The sequence below is a fragment of the Lichenostomus cassidix genome, chromosome W, assembly GCF_008360975.1.
Source record: "Lichenostomus cassidix isolate B80296 chromosome W, HeHo_3.0, whole genome shotgun sequence".
Taxonomy (NCBI): domain Eukaryota; kingdom Metazoa; phylum Chordata; class Aves; order Passeriformes; family Meliphagidae; genus Lichenostomus; species Lichenostomus cassidix.
The window spans coordinates 7894542-7911373 of NC_139510.1; the positions used below are offsets into that span (position 1 = coordinate 7894542).

The 16832-nt window shown below is 47.5% G+C and overlaps 1 protein-coding gene and 1 pseudogene across 1 annotated transcript; both read left to right on the forward strand.

Annotated features, from left to right (window-relative positions):
- The first annotated feature begins 1345 nt into the window (after window positions 1-1345).
- On the forward strand, window positions 1346-2044 carry LOC146425429 (uncharacterized; annotated as a pseudogene).
- A 318-nt stretch (window positions 2045-2362) lies between these two features.
- Window positions 2363-3972, forward strand: LOC146425430 (uncharacterized). Its single transcript, XM_085041457.1, has 2 exons — window positions 2363-2413; window positions 2867-3972. The coding sequence occupies exons 1-2, from the start codon at window positions 2363-2365 to the stop codon at window positions 3689-3691; spliced, it is 876 nt and encodes a 291-aa protein (XP_084897583.1). The 3' UTR covers window positions 3692-3972.
- The last annotated feature ends 12860 nt before the right edge of the window (window positions 3973-16832 follow it).

Genomic DNA, 16832 nt, shown 5'->3' on the forward strand with positions numbered 1-16832 from the left:
CCAGAGTGGTCTCTTAAACATGTTGAACTGTGTGGTGGTTTTGATTGGCTCAAAACATCAGTAAAGTATTTTTAACATCTAGGAGAAATTTGGACCCCTCAGAAGCTGTGGTGGTAGGCCTGGGGAGGTGTCTGAGGGGAGGGGTGTGGCACAAAGATGGCTCCTGTGTGTCCTGAGTGAAAGTTATGGAAGTTTTTACATCAAGTCCAGCAGAGCCAATTTTTGATGGCTCTGAAGGTGATGGACATGCTACCGGCCAAGTTTGGGCCAATTGGAGGTGCTGGTTACGCCTCTGTGAAAACATATTTAAGAAGAAATCAAAACAAAGCAAGTACGCACTTCTTTCACTTCTTTGTAGTTGGAGGAGGAGGAGGTGGAGGTGAAAATATGTGAGGGAGAACAGCATGGAGATTGCCAAGGTCAGTGAAGAAGGGGGGGGAAGGGGTGCTCCAGTGCTCCCGGCACCAGAGCTGAAAACTTTCTTCTAGCCGTGGTGAAAGCTATGGGGGAGCAAGAAGTTTCTCCTGCAGCCCATGGAGTCCATAAGAATGCAGAAATTCACCCACAGCTCACTCCAGAGGAGCAGGTGGATGCCTGGAAAAGACTGTGAACCAGTGGGAGTCTCATCTAAGAGTTAAAACTGCAAAAGGCCTTGACTGGGAGAGAAAGGCCTTGCTCCTGGGATGGAAGCAGCCTGGCCTCAGCTCAGGAGAGTCTGCACAGCACCTTATGGACAAAAAGACTCACAAAGCAGCAGAATTTGGGCGGGATGTTGCTCGTGAGATTGGACTCACGCCAAAGAAGTTCCTAGAGGACTGTCTTTCGTGGGAAAAGACCCCGTGGCTAAGTAGAGACCCCTTCTCCTTGATTGGACTGACCAGAGAACCCCTCTCACCCTGCCCCCTGTCTGTGTTGCTGGTTTTGAAAGAGGGAAGGGGGGGGGTGAGTGCAGAGACTGCTTCTTAAGAGGGTGGGGGTGAGAGCAGAAAACTGTCTGGAGAGAGAGAGAAACAAGTAGAGATAAAGAGTATTTGTAGTAGAAGAATTGTAGTGATGAATAAATTTGAGAATCTGCTCTGTGGACTGAAAAGAGACCCTACACCCTGCCTCCCTACCCGGCTTGTGGATTGTAAAGGAGGAAAGGGGGTGAATACTATGGGTTTGTAAGAGGGAGGGGGGGAGTGAACAAAATAATGTATGAAAAGTTTTTTTTTGCCTTGCATTTATCCTCCAATTCTGTTAGGTAATTAAATCACCTTTTTTGCAACTTTAAGCTTGGAGCCTGGTTGCCCTCTTTTCGTGTGTCCTCCTGGCAATGTCCTATCTCAAACCCATGACAAACTGCTAATGCAAATCAATGTTTCTGAAATTCAACCAACATGGTCTCCTTTCCTACAAACATCCTTCAAGGGCTGGACAACCTGGTTGCAAAAACAAGTGCCCTTCAGAAGTAGAGTACGGAGGGACTTAACTGGAGTGTTGGGGACTGGATTGGGGGTTCTAAATGGAATTGACTCCAAAATATTAATGAATAAATTGGCCACCGTACCTGGCGACTTAGTAAAATTAAGACAGCCCCTGCAGTCTTCTCTATTAGCATTAGGGAATGAACAGTGGCAAATTTCAAAAGTATTACCAAAATGGGAAAAAGTTAGAGCAAGACCATGAATTAATAATAAATGCACTTGGTATAGCCCCAGACAATGTATCCCTGGCCCTTAGTTGTATACAAGCCCAACTATGGATGCAGTCAGCAGCTGCCTTAATTATAAGAGAAGGTAGTGAAGGCACTTTCCCCATTGAAATTCGCAAAGTTATTTGGGACAATGCCACTGTCCTAGAAAGGAAGTTTCAATCTTGGTGGACCCTAGTAAACTTTACCTATGACCCTATTGCTAATATGGCCACAGCCTTTGTGCTCACTATACGTAATGCCACCATCCACGTTATCCATCCCATTATTGCACTAGGACTAAACCATGAGAGAACAGTGCTCTATCCCTCTGAACATAGGGTATGGGCCCGGATAGTTGTCAGACGTTAGGGGGCATTGGAATTTTTTTTCCATCCCTGTTACTAAGCAACAAATATCTGGGTGATTAGAGCCATCAATTCTTTTGTAAGAGACAAAGGGGTGTGCTAGGTGGGGCAGGGGAGAGAGGCAGCTGGCCATTTGGGACTGGCACTTGTCTGTTGGACACCGGGAGGAAAGTGAGCTGCTTTTGCTTCTGGCTGCGACCGCGGGAGATCCAACTGTGCTCTGCCTTTTTTTCCTGGCTGGGTGAGCTTTGATTCAACCTCTTTCCCACTGGGAGTGCACGTTTTCCCGGCTGCGCTTTGCTGCAGCTGCGGGGTAGTCCGGATGTCCCTGCCGCCCGCCCCGCTTTTGCCGCATGAGACCACGGCATCTGCCGTGACTGCACAGTCCCTGTCACCTCGCTGGCTAGCCCGGGAGAGAGCCAGCCCCTGCCCCTGCCACCCTGCTTTGCCGCTCCAAGCTGCCTGCCTGCTTCTCAGCCCGTCTGCCATTACCAGTTGCCTGAGGCTGGCCTGACCCTGCACCGCAGCGCCACCTGCCCTGCCTGGCTGGGAGCTCAACAGCACCCCTGCTGCTTGCGACCCTGATTACACCACACGGGAAAGTGCTCGGCAGCTCAAAAAGTCATCTGCTACGTTTTTTTCTGGTTTTGTCGGTTGTTGTTATTCTTGTTATTGCTTGTTTACTCTGCCATAGATACTAGTAAAGAACTGTTATTCCTTTTCCCATACCTTTGCCTGAAAGCCCTTGATTTCAAAATTAAAATAATTCGGAGGGAAGAGAGATCACATTCTTTGTCCTAAGGGAGGGTTCCACCTCTCTTAGCAGGCACCTGTCTTTCAAACCAAGACAATAGTAGAGAAGAAGTGGCAGACTGTGCATTTGGAATCCTGTACTACACAAGAACAACAGGGGTTTATCTGTGAAAGCAATACAATTGATGCCCAGGACATATGCTTTGATATGGAGCAAGGCATCTGCCACTTCGCAATCCACCCAAATGCTAATCAAAAAACTGTGCTTGTGTATATTGGTCAAGGTTGTGTGTGCTTAAGGACTGTTTGTGCTTTTGTAGAAATAGATAATGATAATATAACCATAAATGTTAAAAATCATTCTAATATTTGTATCTGTAATTTTGTTAAGATCGTTGGGTGTGACTTTTTGTATTTAGCCCCAGTTGTATCCTACCAATTGATAAAGTCTAATTACACTATGTACCACAAATTGTTGCTCACACCTATTGGAATGAACCTTACATTAGTAAAACAGTTAGTAAAGCATCAAGACCTAATTGAAAGTTTGAAAGAAGTTCAAGAAAATGGAAAGAAAACTTTAATTACTATTCATCATGACACAGAAAAAATAAGCAGAGTCTTGCAAAGAACAAGGCAAGATGCAAGTCATCACTGGTGGGATGTGCTCTTTGGGTGGTCACCTACTGCGACTGGTATTCTAAATACGTTATGCCACCCTATCATTGTTCTTTTAATATTAGTTAGCATCAGCTTTATTTTACTCTTTATGTTATGTGTCTGGAATTGGAGAATGTTACAACAAGTAGCAATTTTGACCTCTCTGTCAAACGCACATGGTAAGGCATTGAAAGACACCTTTCACAAAAATTTGATAGAAAAAGAATTTGTGTACTAGTAAAAGAATTTACTAATTTTATAGAAAAGGAGGGACTGATACAAGGGAATCAGAAGTTAAGAAATAACTTGTTAGAAACTGCTCACTACACAATATATCTATTGACTTAACATTCATTGTGTTTGTCAAACAAGGACTGTGATACTCTGGAACTTCCACGCTGGCAAAAAACCAAATTTGTTTTTTTTGGCCTTTGGACAGAGACTCAGAATGCATGCGTAAAACAGGAAGGTGAGAAGGTCAGTGAAGAAGACGTCCTGCAAAGACCCCAGAAACCCCCCCCCCACAAAACAGAACTACGCAGGCGCAAGGATATGAAAATGGCTTTTGAACTCATTATAATACAAAGTGGGGATAGGTTATGCATATGTATAAGCAGATTGAGAAACTCTATGAATTTGTAACATGTAACCGCATATATACTGAGCTGTACGGGACTGACGGCACGCGTGTCTTTGGAGGGCTACCTCCCACGTGCCCAGAGCTGTAATAAACATACCTGCTTTGCAACTTAAAATTATATAGGTTGTGAAGTTTTGTCTTTTTTCCTGTAAATCAGTTGCTCCAAAAGACAAATACCTTAATAGCAAATGCTCATCCTCCCTGCCTCCTCCCCGCCTTCCCCCCGATTCCTCTTGGGCTCTGTCTCCTCCCAACCTGTTACTCACCCCCAGCCTTTGGGGGCAGGGGCATTGAAGAGACTGCATTTATGATGTGGGAGCACTGCTCAGCAGTAGCCAAAACACTGGTGTGTTCCCAACTGTTGGAACCTAGCTTGCAGAATGAAGCCATATGAATATGTTTCTTAAGCTTAATTCAACCGTGTGAGCGACTCTAAGGTGCCTTTCCCAGGAGATAACAGAATGTAGAGCCAGAAATGTGAGCATCATAAAAGAATGTAAACAAGATAAAGCAGTTACCTAGACAGAATCTTAGCTAATACTTAGCGTGATAAAGAGCCTCAGCCAATTAGCAGAGTAGATTAGACACATGAACAGTGCTTTTTGTATATAATAATGCTTGCTTCCTGAAAATAAAGGACATGACACCAATACTTCTATGAAGATGCGTGAATCATAGTCGGGCGACCCCCAAATTTTGGCGCCCGGGAACAGGGACTCCGGACATTGTGCTTCGAGCACGTCTGTACTCAGAGTACGAATATTTGCGACGCCGCTAAAAGATCGTATCGACTGAGCGGTGAGAGCGGGGGGGTCGCAGCGGAGAATGCCGGCTGGAGATGGGAAGTCACAGCCAAGGTGAGGAGGGTCGCTACCATCCGCTCCGCGCTGCCAGCATGGTCATAGGGCTTGCAGCGGCACAGAAAAATTTGCTCCTTAATATTCTTGCCGAGCAAGAAGAGGGAGTAAGGAAAAAAGAACTAGATAAGCTTATCTCCTATATTAGGAAGCACAGTTTCCCTGACCGAATGGCGGGGGATCAGTAGGTGCCACAGAGTCACCAGTGCCGCGCGCCCGCTCCGCCCCGCCACCGCCACCGCCGCAAAGACAAACTGAGGAAAAAAAACCAAAACAGCAGCTTCTGCCAGATTGGGGCCACTGCCCGCCGAGCCTTTGCTCGGCTCCGCTCCGGCCGCTCTCGCTGCGCTGCCCGCACTCCGCCCGCGTGCACCGCCGGTTCTGCTCGCGCCGCCCGGGTACGGCCCCCCCCCCCCGCACGCCGTTCAGACTCCGCGACCCGGGAGCAAAAGCGGAAGTTACTCCGACCTCAGTTTCCGATCAACTAGAACAGAAGGCGGAAGTCGCAGAAGGCACCCCGATGGGCGGCACCGCTGGCCGTCCACGCCCCCTTCACCGCCTCACCCACCCATGTCACCAACAGCGCCTGAAACACAGCCCCTCCCCGAAGATGAAGAAATGATTGACAGCTCCGACAGCAAATACCGCAACTAATACAACAGTTGCAACAGTCCCAGCAAGAAACAGCAGTGCAGCACTATAACAAAACATCTCTGGAGAGCGGCGGAAGCCCAGAGCCCCTCCTGAGCATTCTGTGCTGGCGCTCCCAGCCCTCAGACAAAGGGAGCCCCGGTCCTGCCCGCTCCAGCCTGGCTCAGCGCGGGGCCGGCTGGAGCCGAGCCTGCGCCGTGCAGCCAGGCAGCGCTAAGACCCAGAGAACAAGAGGCTCAGCGCAGAGCCGAGCAAAAGCCCGGGGCAGCTCTGCCGCCTTTTTTCCTCCTCGCTTTCTCCTGTTCCGTTCCCTCCCCCCCGAAGTGACGCAAGCATGCGCCGGCTGCGCCCCGAGAAGTCCTTTTCAAAGCTCCAAAAATCAATTTGTGAATGTATTTTCAAAGTACCTTATTAATTAGTGCAACTAAGTTATATTTTAAACTTGTTTTTACCTTTTCAGAATGACAAAGCCTTACAGTAAAATAATTGTCCTAATAAGTAATAACACCGTAATTGATGAAACCTTGAACAAAAGCTAAATTCCTTGCTAAAGCAGTTTTAAAAGTGTTTAACTTAAGTATACCTCAGCAAAGTTAATTTTTTAAGCTATCTCCTTAAAGCATCATTTATCGTGAGACTCTGAGCTTTTTGCCCCCTTCCACCAGCACAGGCGCCTGTCTGTAGCCTCCAGGGCTGAAGGCTGAACTCTTAATTCAAATTCAAATTGTAGGTAACAGCTCTGGCCTGATGGCTTATCAGCTAAGCATGCATTTGAAACCAGCACAGAAACCGCTGAATCATCCCATGAAGGACCTTCACCTTGGAGGAGGCTTTGGGGGTCTCCAAAGACCACCAGGATATACGGAGCATGCGTGGTGCACATGCTAATGATATTAATGACTTCCGAGAAATGATTTGTATAACCACTCCTATCCTGAAGAATGTAATTAATATTCATGATTTTACCTATAACTCTGTGTCTTTGGGGTACTGAGGTGTGTGTGTTTAGTGGAAACAATCCCCACACATCCGGTGCACCGAATAAAGCAAATACCCACTTCTCTGACTTGGTCTCTGAAGTGTCTCTGAGCTCGATTGGGGCGAATCAATCGTTATGTACATAATATCTTCGTTTATGAACCAGCTCAGTGTCTTAAACAAATTCAGTAAAGCCCTTTTTAGAATACTTAAAGTGAATATTAACTGAACAAAATATAGAGCTATAGCAATTAACCTTAAATCCTTATGTCAAAACATCGAATGTTTTACAAAACGTTATTAAGTGCAATTAACAGTGTGAAGCTCACACTAAGCTTAACCCCATGTATGTTATTTGCAAAAGCATCCAAAATAACTACCTCACTAAATTTAAAGAAATGTTTTTGTTTACAAGTATTACTTAAAACAATGTCTGTGTGTATGTGAGTGTGACAGTACTACAGCAAACATACTAAAAATACTGTTCTAACTTCTTAAGTATTTTAAATTTGTAAATTAAGCCTGTAAGTAAAACTCTACTGTTATAGTAAATTTTGCATAAATCAGCTACTAAATAGTTTAAGTTACCTGTTAAGTGCCATTGAAATTAAGTTCAAATAATACCTTAATGAGCTTACCTAAAACAAAAGCTAAACAAAGTTAAGAAAATAAAAAACATTTAAATTTATTGAAGAGCCTTCAAAGTGCATTTAAGGCAGTCAAAGCCTAAGTAAAAAACTACACCCGAAATAAATAATAACTCCCGAGTTTTTCATATTTTATAAATTCTATTAATTTAGGTATTGAGTTTTAATCCCCCAATTACAGCTTCAAGCAATGATGTCAATTACTGCAAGTTTGCTCCCTACAGTTAACTGTTGTTTACATATCTTGTAGCCTGATTCAGTAAGCTGTCCTTGAAGTTCAAGTTTAAAAGAATTGTTTTGTCTAAAAATGCTGAGAACAAGAACTCTAACATCCTATATAGTGTCCAAAAGTATACACAAAAATCACAAGTACACAAAAAACATAAAAGCTAGAAGTCCCAAAGCATCACAAATGATGTTAATTTTAAATTCTGTTAAGTTTAAATTCTATTAGAATTAAGTTCTGTTAAAGTTGAGTTTAAGTTTTATTACAAGTACATTATGTTAAATTTAAGTCAAGTTAAGTTTAAGCAATTGTTATTTTAAATTCCATTAAGTTTAAGTTTAATTAAGACTAAGTCTGTTCAATTTAAGTGTTGCTCAGTTTAATGTTTATTATTTTTTACGTCCTGTTAATTTTATCTTCTGTTAAATTCTATTAAGATTGAATTCTATTCATTTTCAGTGATGTTAACTTTAAGTTTTATCAAATTCACATTTTATTACGTTATGCTCATTTATTTTAGAAAACACAGTTCTGAAGCTGTAAAGATAAAATGAAAATTTACAACAGAAACCTTCCTAATTTAACCGTGTGAACACACAGTCTGTAAAATGCTTACTGTCGTCAAAACTTCTAAATATCCAGTTGTTTTAAATTTGTTAATTAATATTACTATTCACAAAAACCTTTGCAGTTTTATCTTCCACAAGTAAAACAGAAGAATGAGTGAGAGTTTCAAACAACGCTGCACGTGCACAATTCAGTTATTTAAAATTTATCTATAGTACCATTGATTGTTTAGTTAAAGTTAAATAATAATGCCAACTACTTTCAAATATTTCATGTTACTTTGTGTAGTTATCAGCAAAAACTGTATAATTTTAAAACACTTTCCTAATTGATATTAATAGAAGCTTATTTGTAAAATACTCTAGAAAAACCCTCCCAATTAAGGCCTGGGCTCTGGCCAAGCCCTAGTCGTAACTGGTTGGGAAATATGCCATCAGTTCCAGTTGTTTCTGCACTAAAAATGTGACCAAGTCACTTTGACTTGCTAAATTAGGCTTATAAAAGCTAGGCTCTCTTCCAGGTAAACTTGGAATCCTTGCCCGGGAAAGGTTCTCCAAGCCCTACCTTTGAAATGAAGTTCCCTAGCAATTGCAGTCCCTGAGTGATAGCAAAGTAGTTAAGCAACTAATTATGTATTTTCCTAAGTAAGCTTATTGTTTCATTCCATGTATTATTATACCTTTGAGTCATTCTCACCTTCTTATAATAAGAAACACATCTTGCCAAAAACAAAAAGAGGGGGGGTATAACCTCTCACAACTAGACAATGCAATATTTGGCAAAAAAATTTTTTTTGTGTGTAAAAATGTAATTTTGCTTTTTAGAACAGTTATTGTTACTGTATTGACAATTCTAAATATGTTGTTAATAGAGCTGTGTGGCTAGCACAGGTTTTTCCCATGAGAAATTTTCTTGTGTTTTATAAATAAAGATAAAGTTTGGATGTTGTTGGAACAGTGTCCCAGAACTTGGACAGTGCAGGCCTGGCCAATCAGGCCCGGGGGAAGGCTTCTGACTGACCAATCTGGGTGACTTTTGAGAACTCTATATATGTGATGAAATCAAAACAATAAAGGTCATTCCTTCTTGCCACTGAGAACTGGTGCTTTCATTACTCTGCTAGCTGCTCAACAGCGACAGAGCTGCAATAGATTTTCTCTTATTAGCCTAAAGACATAACTACAAAGAGTTTGAAGAAATGTGCTATATGAACCTTTCTGACCACTCAAAGTCCATTTCACCGACAACTTGCTAAACTGCAGCACCTATCAAAACAGCTACGAGTAGCCGATGGCCTTAGACTTGCCGAGTAGTTGAAAAGGTTAGAAATTACTAAGTAGTCCAAAAACCTAATCCAAGCAACTGTATTCATTTTAATTGTAGTTTTGCTATTTTTAACAATTTTGCCATGTATAGTGCAATGCTTACAGCGTATACTAGTAAAGACAGCCAACCAAATCTAACTTATGCAAAAAAGAAAAACGGGGGAATTGTTGGAACCTAGCTTGCAGAACGAAGCCATGTGAATATGTTTCTTAAGCTTAATTCAACCGTGTGAGCGACTCTAAGGTGCCTTTCCCAGTGTTGCCCGAACCGAGGAACACAAAACAACCGAAGTTATTTTATGTGGTGCTTTATTGAGGGCCCTGGGGACACGAGGACTAATGTCCAAAGTCAGAGCCCCAACCTGCTACAAAATCACTGAGTATATATATGTTTTCTTTCCAAATTGCTTCATCTCAACGAATTTGATTTCTAGACACATCTACTTGATTTATGATTACATTGTGACTTTGGTTTTCGTTAACTGAACATTCTTTATCATCATTAATCTACTACACTCTATTAGATAAGTCACACACTTCACTTAGCAGATTACTTAAATAAACAAACTGTTCTATAGCTACATTCCTTAGACAAGTCTTTCTACTCTCCTCAGTATGCTCTATTGATCCTTTTGATCGCTACTGGCAACTTCGCTACACAACACTGTTTACACTCAGGCCTACTGATCCCTCCAAGCCTTAGCATGACTACTACTAAAGTCTTTATTCATGGTTTTGCAACACCAGGAGATAACAGAATGTAGAGCCAGAAATGTGAGCATCATAAAAGAATGTAAACAAGATAAAGCAGTTACCTAGACAGAATCTTAGCTAATACTTAGCGTGATAAAGAGCCTCAGCCAATTAGCAGAGTAGATTAGACACATGAACAGTGCTTTTTGTATATAATAATGCTTGCTTCCTGAAAATAAACGACGTGACACCGATACTGCTGAGAAGATGCGTGAATCATAGTCGGGCAACCCCCAACTCCCAACACCTTTCCAGCTACCGATGCAAAGCATAGCACTGTGAGGGCTGCTATGGGGAAAGTTACTGTTGAGGAATTCACCTAGGTCTGTTATCTGGGTGTGCAAGCTGCAAATTGTGCCCTAAATGGGAGGAAACCACTGGAGCCACAGGCAACAACTGTGAATGAGTGCTGACCTTTTGCCTAACAAAGGGCAAGCAGATCTGTGTCACCAGCTGGCATGGGGTGGCTGGTCACCCCAAGACTCTTCAGGAGCCAATGAACAATGAGAAGACTCCAGACCAAAAATCACCATTGGACCAAGAGGCACATAAAGAGTGCATGAAGAATAGACGCATAGACTGAGGATACAAAAGCCCAGGGATTCCTTTGCTCACAGAGGCACCAACTCAAGCTGTTTTTGTGTTGCTGCAACATGATTAAATTACTTAAAGAAACTACAGGTCTGAGACTCTGCTATGGGAAACCTGGGGCTGAGCCGGTGAGGACAACTTGTCTGACTGTGAGAGTGGTGTGAGTGGGTCAAGCAGGGCACCCATCAGCTCACTGGAGCTGCTTGTCGCGAAGGGACTTTGGTCCCAGCAGTTAAAGTCTTGGGTGGTGGGAATGTGACTGCCAGAGTGGCTCCTGGATGGTCAGACAGGAACATTTCCTTAACACAGGACTTCACAAACATTGCTGCTGATAGAAATGGGTGTTAATGTCTTCACAAATGACTAGATCTTAAAGAACTAATCAGGTTCTATGTGGAGGTGCGGCAGCCCGATGCTGCGGATCCCGAGTCCCCAGGGCCGGCGGTCAGCGTAGTCCATGAGGACGCCGCCGAGGATGCCATCACCTGGGACTCGGAGGAGGCCAGGCCATAGACCACTCTCTCCCTCCCCTGGAAAGTTTATCCTAAGTTCATTGGGTTAAAGTTTTGCTTCCCCACCCCTGTCACCGCCCCTGTTGCTTGCCCTCACTAGAATTTTCTGTTGCCGGGCTTCCCCCATTGGTTCGTTGTAGTCCACTCCCCAGTTGCTGTTTATTTGCTCCCCCGCTTGCCCATCATATTGCACCGGAGCCCCGTTGGCTCCGCCCCTGCCGTCCCGCCCTGAGAAACCCCGTTGTGCCCCTTAAAACCTTTCGCCCCTTTGTTCTCGGGGGGGTGCGTGGCCGCGCTACGAGACCCGCAGTGCTCTGCACCCGGCATCTCGGCAGTCCGCCCCACCTGGGAGCATTCCAGCGCACCTCCCCGCTGCTTCTCCTAAATAAACTGCGCCCTGGAACCTCCCACCGCTTGGACTCTCTTTATCTCGGGGGGCTATCCGCGACTCCACCGCATCCCTGTCCGGCAGGCACCTGCCTCTGCCGCGGGGTTCCTGCCGCCCATCGGGCGACCCTGGGTCCCTGAAGCCGACTGCCGCAGCAGCCGGAGCAGAGAAGGATAGCGGGGAGGGCAGAAAGCCCGGGCCCCAGCGCAGCCCCTGAGCTAGCCGAAGCCCAGCCAGCCCGTGCGGGGCAAGGCGCGCCGGACCTCTCACGCGCCCCCATACCACTTCAAGTGGCGCCCAGAGTCCCCCTCCGGACCTGCCTTCGCCCTTTGGTGGAGAGGAGTGGACTTCGTTGGATCCGGATCCAGTGATTTGCAGCACTCTCCTCGGAGAGGTGCTCCTCACTGTCGCCGCCAGCCCTCGAGAGCCCCGAGAACTGACCACACTACTATTTTTTCAGGTGAGTTGGTAGGGGAAGGGGTCCCCTAGCTTGCCCTCTTTTCATTTCGTTTCTCCTTTAGTGTAGTCGGGTGAGAGTTTGTTATTTTTACTTCCATTTCTGGGGTTGAAAATGGGAGTCAATTTAACAAAATCCCAGCGGGAATTTTACGTTTCTGTTAAAACCACCCTAAAGGTAGTGAAATTTTCTTTTCCCTCCCAGCTCCTGAAGCGTTTTGTTAAATTTATTTTTTCCGAATTCCCCGATGTTTCCCCTGATGACGCTGGTTCCATCGAATTTTGGCGTCGGGTCCGCGCTCGGATGAACCATCCCCTGTCTCAAAAAGACAAGCGCGTAGACCAGTTCTTTGGCATTCTTAGCCAAATTTTTCATGCATTCCGTCCCCCCCTTAGGAGCTCGGGAGCCCCCGCCAGCCCTTCCCCGTCTACCCGTTCCCTCACTAACCCTAGCCCCCTTCCTTCACGAGGTGACCGTGGCGGCCCAGAAAGCCCGCGGGCTCGGAGTTCTTGCCTAGTCTCCGGCGCCCCCGCGGTCGCTTCTTCCCCTGCCTGGGAGGAGCGCGTGATCCTCTCGGGTACCCCTGGTTCTGTCTTCCCTGATCCCTCTTCCCCAGTTGATTCTTCCCTGCTAGTCCCCCGCAAACCCCGCCATGTCTCCTTTTTTCTCCCCGAAGAGCCACAAAAGGGCGGCGGCTGGTGCCAGAATGGAGCTGGCCACATGGCTTCTTCAACCCCCATTCCTTCTCCCCACAATCCTTTGCTTCCCGCCTTTTCGTCGGCTTTCCCGCCGAATTCCCCTCCTAATCCCTCCCCCTGGGCGGTTTGTCAATCTCCTTGCGGGCACACCCCCTCCTTCGGACCCTCCGCCCCTGCGTCCAACCCCTTTATCCCAGCACCTCCCACTTCCCCTTTCCCACCGAAGCCACACCTTTTCCTCGACTCCTCCCTGGAACCCTCATCGGTAACCCCTCCCTACGTTCCGCCCCCTCTAGTCCCCTCCCCGGAGGAGGGCTTCTCCGGTTCCCACGGCTACCCTTCCGGCACCCGCCGGAAGGAAGCCATCTTTGTTGGTCCTCCAACGGTCTCCGACCGGAAGGACACCATCTTTGTTGGTCCTCCAACGGCCTCCAACCGGAAGGACGCCATCTTTGTTGGTCCTCCAACGGTCTCCGACCGGAAGGAGGCCATCTTAGATGCGTCCTCCGGCTTAGCCGGGAAAGGTCAAACACCAGATCCTGAACCGGAGAGCCTCCAGGCTCCCTTCGCTGCACCAGTTCATGCTTCATGGTCGGGTAATCACCCTCGGTGGGAACCCTTTGACCGAGCCGCATTGAAGGACCTGGCCAAAACTCAAAAAGAGTTTGGCCGGGATTCTAATTATTTTAAAGCAGTCCTTCACGCCACGTTAACCGGCGTCCCTCTAGTCCCTTCTGATATAAAACTGGTCATGTCCTGTCTTCTCTCCCCCATAGAATACCAAGAGTGGGAGGACGAGTGGAAAAGGCAGATCAAGGGGCTAGAGCGACTGCTTCCTTCATACGGCACGCCCAACGGCCCCACCTTTGATTTACTGTTGGGTGAAGGGGATTATTGTAAGCCCCAGACACAAGCCCGGGAGATCCCTACGGATCTCCTAGTATCACTTGCTGGTGCCGCCAAACGGGTCCTGCTTGGTATCCCTCCGGCGGATGCCCCCACCATTCCCTGCTTGGAGATTTTCCAGGGACCCGATGAAGCCTTTCCGAGCTTTGTCGACAAGCTCAAACATGCTATCGACAGGCAGGTCCCTGACCACACCATTCGAGAGCAACTGCTTGTGGATGGGGCGATCACCCGCTCCAACTCCATCTGCAAAGAAATCATCCTATCCCTCCCGCACGACCCTAGGCCGACCATCGCCCAAATGGTCAGTGCCTGTCGACGGCTGGCCGCCGTCAAGGCTCTCAATGTTAACACGAGTCAGGCACTGGCCCTCCGCAACACGTACACCACGTGTAATCACTGAGGCAAGCGAGGGCACTTTGCAGCAGATTGCCCCACGCCGATCGAGGAAATCGCCAAGTTCTCCCGTTCTCCTGCCCCAGCCCGCACCCAGCGCCCTTCCCCTGTGTCCCGTACCGATCCTTCCTCCTTTCCACCCCCCTTCCTCACTGGACAGGGAAACTGAAGCTGCAGAGCAAGATGCCGGCCTCGCGCTGCCAACAGCAACCGGCCGGCCTTGACCCCGCCGAGTTCCAACATGCGTGGGTCGAAGAGGACACTCAAATTACTGGACATGACTTTTTCGTGGTGAGACTTAAGTGTGCCTTTAATGACATGCTTGTTCTTGCCCTTGCAGACGCTGATGCAGGACCCGAGGGAATTTCCATCATCCCTTCCTTGGCCAGAGTGGATCCAGGGGGGTTCTTTCCAATCCAGATTCAAGTCTCCAACCCCCCTCTTGTCCTCTCTAGGGATCAGGTTGTGGCCCGGATCAAAGTCCTCCCGTTCCACGCTATCCTCACGGATCGTCTGCTGGTCGCCTGGTCCGAGGCAGTTGGTAGGAATAGACCAATGCTCACGTGTGGTCTCTCCCAGAAAGGGGACTGTGTCTCCCTTACTGGAATGTTAGACACCGATGCAGATGTCACGGTCATCTCATCTGCGAGTGGGCCGTAGACATGGACGAAGGAGCCTGTGGCTCAGTCGCTTCGAGGTGTGGGAGGATATGCTCCTGCGGAATGGAGCAAAGACTCCATCTTAATTGAAGGCCCCGAAGGCCGCATCGCCACCGTGCGGCCCTTCATCATTAATTCGGGATTTACCCTGTGGGGGAGAGATGCCATGTCCCAATGGGGAGCCCGAGTAGAATTGGCCCCGGCTCGGGATTTTTGATTGGGGTCGCTGGTGAGCGCCCGACCCAGCCATTGAATTGGCTCACAGATACACCTGTCTGGGTCGACCAGTGGCCTTTGCCCATACATAAATTGAGAGCGCTCGAAGAGCACGTGGAGGAGCAACTGGCGAAGGGGCACATAGTGCCCTCGACCAGTCCATGGAACTCGCCCGTCTTTTTTATCAAAAAGGCGGGAGGGACCAAATGGAGGCTCCTCCATGACCTCAGAAAAATTAACAAAGTCATTGAGGACATGGGGTCTCTTCAACCCGGGTTGCCATCACCTTCGATGCTCCCGCGGGACTGGAAGATTGCAGTGGTGGACATCAAAGACTGCTTCTTCCAGATCCCCCTACACCCGGACGATGCGCCCAGGTTTGCCTTTTCTGTCCCCTCCACCAACCGGGAACGCCCAATGCGCCGCTATCACTGGCGAGTGCTCCCGCAAGGGATGAGAAACTCCCCCACCATTTGCCAGTGGTACGTGGACAGCATTCTGTCACCGATGAGAGAGGTTGCAGGTGAGTCCATCATCGTTCATTATATGGACGATGTATTGGTCTGCTCCCCAACTGAACCCATCTTGCGGACAACACTTTCCAGAGTCTTGGGGGCCCTGGAAAGCGAAGGGTTTGAAATCCAACCCTCAAAAGTACAGGTGACCGCGCCGTGGCGATACCTTGGATCGAAAATTGAGGAGCGCACAATAACACCTTTACCGATCAAAATTGTTGACAATCCGTCTAACCTGCAGGAAATGCACCAGCTCTGTGGTGCCATCAATTGGATTCGGCCGCTGATCGGAATCTCCTCGGACGACTTGGTCCCGCTGTTTTCACTCCTGTGCGGAGATCGCAACCTGACATCCCCATGGACACTGACCCTGGAGGCGCGAGAATCTATCAGAAAGGTACAAGTCGCCCTGAAAACATGTCACGTTCACAGATGTGACCCCAAATTGCGCTACAATTTAGCCATCCTTGGAAAAATGCCCCACCTGCACGGCCTCATATTTCAGTGGGATTGGGATGATGCAGAAAACCGACTCTTGATTATTGAGTGGGTCTTTCTGCCCATCTCTTCCCCCAAAGTCTTGGTTACGCCACAGGACAAGACGGCGCAGCTCATTAAACGAGCGAGGTCCCGCCTGTCCACCCTAGCAGGGCGTGAGTTTGCGTTCATACACGTGCCATTCGATGTCAAATCATTCGACTTTGTTCTCCAAAAGAGTGAGGAGATGCAAATCGCTCTTGAATCATTTCCCGGCCAGGTAGTTACCTGGTTTCCAAAACACAAAATATTTGCAATATCTGAATTAAAAATTGTTTTAGATCGGGTTCAAAGTCGGAAACCCCTCAATGCCCCGACACTTTTCACTGACGGCTCGGGCAAGTCAGGGAAATCGGTAATCGCTTGGTGGAACCCCTCGACTGAGCTGTGGGATTGCGACATCGAGATCGTTTCTGGGTCCCCCCAGGTGGCCGAGCTCGCAGCCGCTGTCAGGGCATTTGAGCGCTTTCCGGGACCCTTCAATTTGATTACTGATTCGGCCTATGTTGTGGGGATCGTTTCGAGAGCAGAGGACAGTTGGCTGTCCCGCTCCTCCAACCCAAAAATTAATAGCTTGGTCAAGAGGCTCAAAACAGCCATTTCCCACCGTGACCAACCATTCTACGTAATGCACGTACGCTCACACACTGACCTTCCCGGTCCAATCACGGAAGGGAATAGGGTGGCAGACGCGCTCGCTGCACCCGTGCATGTTGCCAACGTGCCTGACCGATTCCAGCAGGCATCGCTGAGCCATGCACTTTTTCACCAAAATGTCCCGGCCTTGAGGCGGATGTTTGAAATAACAGCGGACCAAGCCAAGGCCATTGTGGCGGCCTGTCCCCATTGTCAACCCCTCC

Bases quoted from the DNA above. Each gene is read 5' to 3' on its own strand.
- LOC146425430 (XM_085041457.1), top strand. From the start codon at position 2,363: ATGTCCCTGCCGCCCGCCCCGCTTTTGCCGCATGAGACCACGGCATCT. The intron at 2,414-2,866 runs GTGACTGCACAG...CTCTCTTAGCAG, and splicing joins ATGAGACCACGGCATCTGCC to GCACCTGTCTTTCAAACCAA.